This window comes from Triticum urartu, chromosome 3A (genome assembly GCF_056163025.1).
Source record: "Triticum urartu cultivar PI428250 chromosome 3A, HENAU_Tu73, whole genome shotgun sequence".
In the NCBI taxonomy this organism is placed as follows: Eukaryota; Viridiplantae; Streptophyta; class Magnoliopsida; order Poales; family Poaceae; genus Triticum; species Triticum urartu.
The window spans coordinates 685,205,594-685,213,747 of NC_141875.1; the positions used below are offsets into that span (position 1 = coordinate 685,205,594).

The 8,154-nt window shown below is 44.8% G+C and overlaps 1 protein-coding gene across 1 annotated transcript; it reads right to left on the bottom strand.

Moving 5' to 3' along the window:
- LOC125545973 (nascent polypeptide-associated complex subunit alpha-like protein 1) lies at positions 1-2,789 on the bottom strand. Its single transcript, XM_048710048.2, has 4 exons — positions 2,613-2,789; positions 1,634-1,718; positions 643-767; positions 1-559 (listed from the first exon to the last, which is right to left on the bottom strand). Exons 1-4 carry the CDS (start codon positions 2,661-2,663, stop codon positions 224-226), a joined length of 597 nt encoding a protein of 198 aa, XP_048566005.2. The 5' UTR covers positions 2,664-2,789; the 3' UTR covers positions 1-223.
- Positions 2,790-8,154: the final 5,365 nt, after the last annotated feature.

Sequence of the window (8,154 nt, forward strand, 5' to 3'; positions counted from 1 at the left end):
TTTGGTGCACAGAAGATTCAGATTTTCCCAAAAGAGCATGCAGTTTGCCGAACATCAGATGTTAAATCGCCTAGGAAACCTACATGAGAGTACTAGTTTGGTGAACAGAAAAACAGAGCTACCAATCCAGCAACTGCAACATTCAAGTTTCAAGCTGACATGACCAGAAACTGCTTTGCAATCCCACACCCTGCTATCAGGACAAAATTCCACCTTCTAGCGCCTAGTTAGTCAACTCCATGATGGCGCTGACAATGTCACCATCCACAGCCTTGAGCACCTTCACAGCCCTGGATCTCGACACCGAGGTCTGCGTCATCACGAGCTCGACGTCCTTCTGGTCAACGTCAGTGTCATCGACCTCCTCATCGTCCTGGGCTGTTGCCACGGATGGCTCGTCCTTCGAGATCACACTGCTCAGGCCTGGCGCCTTGAACTGTTCCGCCGCTTGTGTCGGCAGCTGAGTGCTCGGGTCCTCGACCTTGAGCTCCCCGAACATGACATAGGTGTCTGACTGCGAGCTCTTGAACACATCTGGCTTCGAGAGGACATACATAACCTGCAATTATGTGGAAAAGTTAAGACAGTGCAACAACCACCAGCATATAGGGAACAATGGCCTGAAGTGGTCAAGATGCTCACGGTCTTGCTCTTCTTGATAGTTACACGGCTCACACCAGTAACGGCCTTCATGCCAAGCTTCTCCATGGCTTTCCTGCTCTTCTTCTCACTCCTACTCTGCCTAGATCTTCCACCAGCATCACCTCCTAGTCCCAGAAAGCACAGATATATTGTCAAGACTTTCTAAATTTTGCATAAGACCAGAATTCTACAACTAGACATAGTTCACTCCATGAATTTTTATTTTTAACCACTGGAAATGGCAAGTGTAACATTCAAACAACACATCCCTTTTCTCAAGCAAGACCGAACAGAAACTGTGACTGCGGTCAAGTCTTGTTGGTATCAATTATCATATTTTCTAAAAATGAACAAGATATCCCTTTTGTTTTGCCTCTTAGGTAAGGTACAAAGGATTAGCTACTCGTATAATGTTAGTTCCAGCATCACGTCATACTAAATGCATTGAAATGGTTCACATAGCAGGACTATAATAGCAAAAGCAAGAGTTTGCATTAGAGGATTTGCTCCTATCAAACTAAATGCTACATACGAACATTCATGCATATGTTAATGCAGATTAATATTGATACAACGTGCCACCACAGTACATAGGTGAATATTATATACAAATGGCAGGCAGTACTCAAGGAAACTATAAACTGTGTAGAGACAGTTCTGAATAATACAGGAATAAGTAAATATGATAGAGTCCAAAAAAATAAGAATAAAAACCACAAAGGCATAGCAATGGTATGGAAAGAACAGAATATTAGAGGGTACAAACTGGCTATTGTCTAATCGGCAAATAGAAAACAGGTCAAAATGAACCAAAAGAGGTCAATACGGATAAGTAAAGTTTGATTTGAAATTTTGGTATGGTCAATAACTTCCGAAGTTTAAATTTATGTTAGAACAAGGCAGCATTACAATAAGAAATAGGCTTATCTGTAGCTAAGTGGCTACTTGAAGTCTTGAACTGAACAAAAGTAACCACAGAATTACAACATACCCTCAACATCATCGTCATCTTTTTCATCCTCATCCTCGGTATCATCTTCGTCGTCATCATCATCCTCAAGGATAGGCTCATCTTCCTTAAGAGTATGCATTAAAAGATCATATTACTTGACTGTTGTAAGCAGTAAACACTAAACAGGGGACATGCAGAGTAATAAAAACAGAGTTATCCATAAGCAGAAATGAAAAACAGGTAAACAGTCTACGAACAATTTTATCATCCCAGCAAGAAGATGTGAGTACATACTAAGTAGCATCAGCAGAAGATCAAAGGAAATGACAGTCCAAAAGCAGAAAGAAGAAGAGTATGTAAATAACAAGGAACTGTCGTCTGTGTTGACAACAGAAAGTTATGCTCACACATCTGCATTGTTGCTACAGAAAATATGCCGTACAGCATATAAGCATAAGCACAAGGTAGTTAGGTTTCTAACAGACTTCCAAAGCTAATTTCAAACAAACAAGGCCACATTTTTACTATAGAAATCACCAAAGTTGAATGATTTCTCTATGCTCCCTTAAAACTCCCTTCAGATTTTGTATCCATAATAAACGACAGTAGCATTTCAATACGCAACAAAAGGGAACCACAATCAGTATATAATAAGGAACAGCTGACAAACAAGTCACCAATCACAGGGCCTATCACAACAAAGTTGGCTCCAGAAATACCAAAGGATAGTAGTATTAGCAAACTCTGAAACTGAACTCCTAGATGGACAGCAGGCATCACAAGGCCTGGGCTGGGCCGCTGCCCTCCCCCATGGAAAATTGCAGGATAAGCGCAGAAACAAGGACAAAGCTCTGCAACCTAGGCGACATAAACAGACGAGATCTACCGTCCTGACACCGCTGCCGCAACAAAATAAGCCGACGTAGGACCCGAACAAGCAGGGAGAGGCGAAATAATCATTTTCTGTCTGACACGGCACCAAATCGGAGAGGGGGGAGGGGTCGGAATGGAGGATCACCTCGATCTCGTGCTCCTCGAGATCGGCGCGGAGCAGCTCGGCGAGCGTCATGGTGATGGGGCGAGGCCGGGTGCGCCGGTAAGAACTTGCCGGAGGGCGGAGGGGAAAGTAAAACCCTAGCTAGTCAAGCTAGGAGGGACGAGGGGAAGTGGGGAAGAGACGCGCTTGACTCGTGTCGTCGTGTTGGGTTTTTGTGGACTTGGGTCGGTGGGATGTGCCATTTGGGCCGGGGCATCCACGGTTCAGTTTATCTTGGATGGGCTCATACAGAGCTTATTTTCACTATTTTGTTTGTAACTTCAGACTCGGACTTGAAATGGAATTATGGAATGTAGTCCAATTAGCAATTACGCACGACAAGAACTACCTTATATTGGGGAAAAAATGCTAATTCCTCCGTGACTCTCTCTCATTTGATTGCAAAATATTGTGCTCACACCTATCTCTTGCTTGCTTGCAGGCTTTCAAAAGTGAGGCTGAGGCGCAGAGGTGAGGCCAAATTGGCGTGTGAATGTAAGGACCGAAAGTAGGATCAATCAAGTTGTTTTTTCTGTGCAATCAAGTTGTTTTTTCCTCTGAAAAGGAGGCAAGCTGGCCTCTACATCTTTGTTGTGCTATGCCCATCTCAAATTTTATGCTACGCTTTACTTATTGTAGCTTAACGTAGGTTTTGCCAGCAAGAAACACTTGCAAATGTATGTCTCTTCCGCATATAAGTATCTGCTCTAGAAGATAAATATTGATAGCCGTCACAATAACTGGGCATATAAATATTTGCACTAGAAGATAAATATTAATAGCGGTCACAATAACTTAATCTGTTCTGTACTACAGTATTTTTATTCAGAAGAAGACATGATTATATGTTTTTTATATAGTTTTAGTATCTGAGTCGAACTTTCTTAATTTATAAAAAGATAGTTGTAATTGATTTAAGAAGCGCGTTAGCTGAGAAACGAGGATCTGAGATGTTTGGTAGTTGAGACATGCATTGTTCTCGGATTTTAGCACCGTGAGTAGCATCATTTTTTTCTTCCAAAAAGCCTTTGGCAACGCACATGCGTTCTACTAGTGTTTGTAATTTCAGACTCGGACTTGAAATGGAATTATGGAATGTAGTCCAATTAGCAATTACATACGACAAGAACTATGGAATGGAGGGAGTACCTTATACTAGGGAAACCCTATTTGCCGCTCTCTGCGGCAAACAGTCGCGGTTACACACTCGCCATCGGATTGAGCGCTCGGGATAGGCCGGCAAGTTTAGCGTTCAGCCATACCTGGTTTTAGGAACCTTCTATGATCTTCCAAGCCGGTTTTTCTGTTTTTGGGTACCTTCTAGAAGTTCTCGAACCGGTTTCTCTATTTATATTACTTTTGTTGTATTTATTTTTTATTTTCTTTCATTTTTCTTTTTTTCTTTTTATTTTCAGTCTTTTTTCATTTCTTTCTTCTTGCTTTATTTTTTATTTCAACTAACATTATCAGAAATTTGAAAAAACGAAATTTTAGAATTTTGTTCAAATTTTCAGAAAATGTTCCTATTTTTAGTTTTTTTTAGAAATTTCACAAAATTTTACAGTTTAAAAAATTGTTCTCTTATTTTCAAAAAATGTTCCAAATTTGAAAAAGAGTTTTCCCTTTAAATTTTGTTCAGAAACTCAGAAATGTTTGTTTTCACAAATATATCCCAATTTTCGAATTTTTTTCAAAATTTTAAAAAATATTCAAGTTTGAAAATTTGTTCATAAATTCGAAAAATACTCACGTTATAAAATTTTGTTCACAAATTACAAATTGTTCCGGATTTAAAAAAAAATTTGAAAGGTGTTCTCAAAATTTGGAAAATGTTCACATTTTCAAAATTTCTTCACAAATTCAGAAAACTGTCATGTTTTAAAATTTTGTTCACAAATTCAAAAAAATTTGGCAATTTTGCCCCTGCTTTCCAAATTTGTTCACATGAAAAAATTTATGTTTCCAATTTTTTCACAATTAAAATATTTTTAGAATTTCAAAAAATATTCCTGTTTTCCAAGTATGTTCGGAAATTAAGATAATGTTCCTCTTTTTTAAATGTTTCCGTTTTTTTGAAAAATGTTTAAAAAGTTGAAAAGTGTTTGTGTTTCATAAGACACTCAGGGTTGTTTTAGAAAAAAAGTTGCGTTTGAAATTCTAAAAATATGTCGGATCTGTGTTGGATGTTGGTTTTAAATATTTTACACTGCTCTTTGTTCAATACCCCTCATTAGCTCAATTGGTTGTTGTGCGTGGTCTCTTACATGAGATGTTGTGATCGCTCCCGTGCGAGGGCGGCTACTTTTTTAGCTACTACAGTACGTGCTCGCAGCTGTTTTCTTCCTGGACCGGCTCGGGTAGACACCCGCCTATGCGAAACTACGGTTGTTTGCCGCAAAGAGCGGCATGTAGGAGGTCCCCTTTTATAGTGTTTTTTTTGGCAAACGGTCCCTGCATGTCATAAAACCAAGTGGGAAAAACACCCCCACACAAGTATAAAGATACAACGAACAATCCCACCTTCTGAAAAACCCCGCCCCCCGCGTCGCCTCTCAGGCGGCTCGGGCGGAATTCCCAATCCAGCGCCACCGGACCCCTCCCCGCCTCCTTCCCTCACCTCGCCGTTGCCGGAGGACGCCGCCGGGCTAAGCCCGCGCGGCGGACGGCGGCGGCGGGGCATCTCTCGGTCTGGCTGTGGGGTCTCGCGGTGGGGGAGGCTCGGCTCCTCTCTGCTGCGCTGCCTGGCTGCTCTGGCGCCGCCGTGGTTTGCCTGGGGGTCGAGTTGCGTCGGCTTCACGCGCTCCTTGACACTGCTCGACTCCTGCCGTCTCAACGTGTTGCGTGCGCTGGAGGTGGCGGCCTATGGATCTGGCCGGCTGCGGCTGGATCCGGCTCGTCTGCATCGGTGGCTCGATGTGGAGGGCTTCAAGCGGCCGTCCGGCGGCTCGGCCTGGCGGATCTGGGGCAGGGTGGCAGCCCTCCCGTCCGACTCAGGTGATTTGCGGCGGCTGTGGGCGGCTCACCGCGGTGCAGCGGGTGTGGGTACCAGATCTGGCTGGGATTGGTCTGTTCTGGCTCGCCTGCGTTTGTCGGCGACGAGGAAGGAGGAGGCCCTGCGCAGCGTTGGCGTGCTCGCTGCGTAGGGGTGCGTGGACCAGTGGAGGTACTGCGTGGGAGTGGTGGCTGTGCTACTCCGGGTGAAAGCCTGGCCCGTGCTTGCCGGCCGGCGGCGACGGCGTCTGTGGGCATCGCTATCCTCCTTGGAGGCGTCGCCGAGGAGATCTGCGCATCCTCACCTTCCGGATCTAGATCTTCAGGTGAAAGCCAAGATTCTGTTGCAGGGTCGGGCGGCGGCGGCGTCTTCAGCATCGTTTTCCCTCTTTAGGGCGCCGTCTTGAAGATCTTGGTTCCTTTGGTGCTTCCGGCGGGCTGGACGTGCACAACATTGCGGTCGGTTGGTGTCCGTCCGGTGATTTAGGCGGTTTGGCGTTGCGACTCGTGTGGCGACAACGATGGTGGCGAGCGAAGCTGGTTCGCGACTTGTCCTTTTGATGTCGACGGTCCAGTGCGCCTATGCTGGTTTCGTGCTGTGACAGAGAAGTCGGAGCTGCGGTCGGCAACGCCATTGCGGCAACGATGACTCCATGAGGGTGGTTTTCAGCGGGCGGTACTCTCCGGGTGTTGCGTTGGACTAGGTCGGTGCGAGGCGTGCAACTTTCTCATGTGAAGCTCTTCAACAAAATCGGAGCTGTCAAGTCCTCGACGCTTCGGTCGATTGTTTGGCGTTTGTGGCCAGGTCGTCTGTGTGGGGTTGTAATCTAGGTTTTCGCCCGGTTTTTCTTTAATTAACCGGGCAACTCTTTTCTGCTTAATCAATGAAAATGGCAAATCTTTTGCCTCGTTTCAAAAAAAATAAGATACAACGAACCGAAGAGGCAAAAGTAAAGGCAACAAAATACAACATATCAAAGAGCTCTGAAGACACCTATAGGGCACACGTAGAAGCGCTTCCTCTGAGAGTGCCACGCCACACCACATGTCGCAGTCGATCACAGCCGTAAGAACCTGTTGACTAGTGGCTAGGCTGCCAATGATGGATCGAACCACCGGCTCCCACAAGCTTGGCGATATAGGCTCACAACAAAAACTGGCCCCATGTCATCCTCTAAGGGAAGAGGGGGAATAAAGAGTCGCCAAAGAAGAACATGAAGGTTGAACCACCACTTCGATGCTCCAAAGGCAACATCCACAGATACATATGTTGGATGTGCAAATGGTGTCATAGGAACGAGACAAGGTACTGATACGTCTTCGTCGTATCTATAATTTTTTATTGTTTCATGTCAATATTATACAACTTTTACATATTTTGGAAACTTTTTATATTATTTATTGGACTAATTTATTGACCCAGTGCCCAGTGTAAGTTTATGTTTTTTGTTTCACAGAAAATCCATATCAAACGAAGTCCAAATGCAATATGATTTTACGGAGAATTATTTTGGAATATTTGTGATTTTTGGGAGTTGGTATGAAGAGAAGAGAGGCCTACAGTGACCACAACCCACCAGGGCGCACCCAGGTGTCCTATGCCCACCTCGTACGTCAGTTGGAGCTCTACTTTGGGCGCAATAAAGCTTATATCCGGGGGAAAATCGTGTTAAAAATTCAGCGCAATCGGAGTTACGGATCTTCCGGAATATAATAAACGGTTTTCTGCCAGATTTTGGGAACGCGAAACAAAAGAGAACAGAGAGGGAGATCCAATCTCGGAGGGGCTCCTGCCCCTCCGCCGCCATGGAGGCCATAGACCAGAGGGGGAACCCTCCTCCCATCTAGGTGGGAGGCCAAGGAAGAAGAAGAAGGAGGGGGCTCTCTCTCCCTCTCTCCCGGTGGTGCCGGAGTGCGGTCGTGGCTAGGATGATGATGGCGATCTACATCAAAAATCTTGCTACCATCAACACCAATTCTCTCCCCCTCTATGCAGCGGTGTAATACCCCTTATCTCCGCTGTAATCTCTACTTAAACATGGTGCTCAACTCCATATATTATTTTTCAATGATATTTGGCTATCATATAATGTTTGAGTAGATCCATTTTGTCCTTAGGGTTAATCGTGATCTTGGTTGGTATGATTGTATATTTTATTTATGGTGTTGTCCTATGGTATCCTCCGTCTCGCGCTAACGTGGGGGATCCTCATTGTAGGGTGTTGCAATATGTTCACGAAAATAGTGTTGGGGAACGTAGTAATTTCAAAAAAATTCATACGCACATGCAAGATCATGGTGATGCATAGCAACGAGAGGGGAGAGTGTTGTCCACGTACCCTCGTAGACCGAAGGCGGAAGCGTTAGCACAACGCGGTTGATGTAGTCATACGTCTTCATGATCCGACCGATCAAGTACCGAACGTACGACACCTCCGAGTTCAGCACACGTTCAGCCCGATGACGTCCCTCGAACTCCGATCCAACCGAGTGTTGAGGGAGAGTTTTCGTCAGCACGACGGCGTGGTGACGA

Bases quoted from the DNA above. Each gene is read 5' to 3' on its own strand.
- LOC125545973 (XM_048710048.2), bottom strand. From the start codon at position 2,663: ATGACGCTCGCCGAGCTGCTCCGCGCCGATCTCGAGGAGCACGAGATC. The intron at 768-1,633 runs GTATGTTGTAAT...TTCTGGGACTAG, and splicing joins AGATGACGATGATGTTGAGG to GAGGTGATGCTGGTGGAAGA. The intron at 560-642 runs GTGAGCATCTTG...ACATAATTGCAG, and splicing joins CTATCAAGAAGAGCAAGACC to GTTATGTATGTCCTCTCGAA.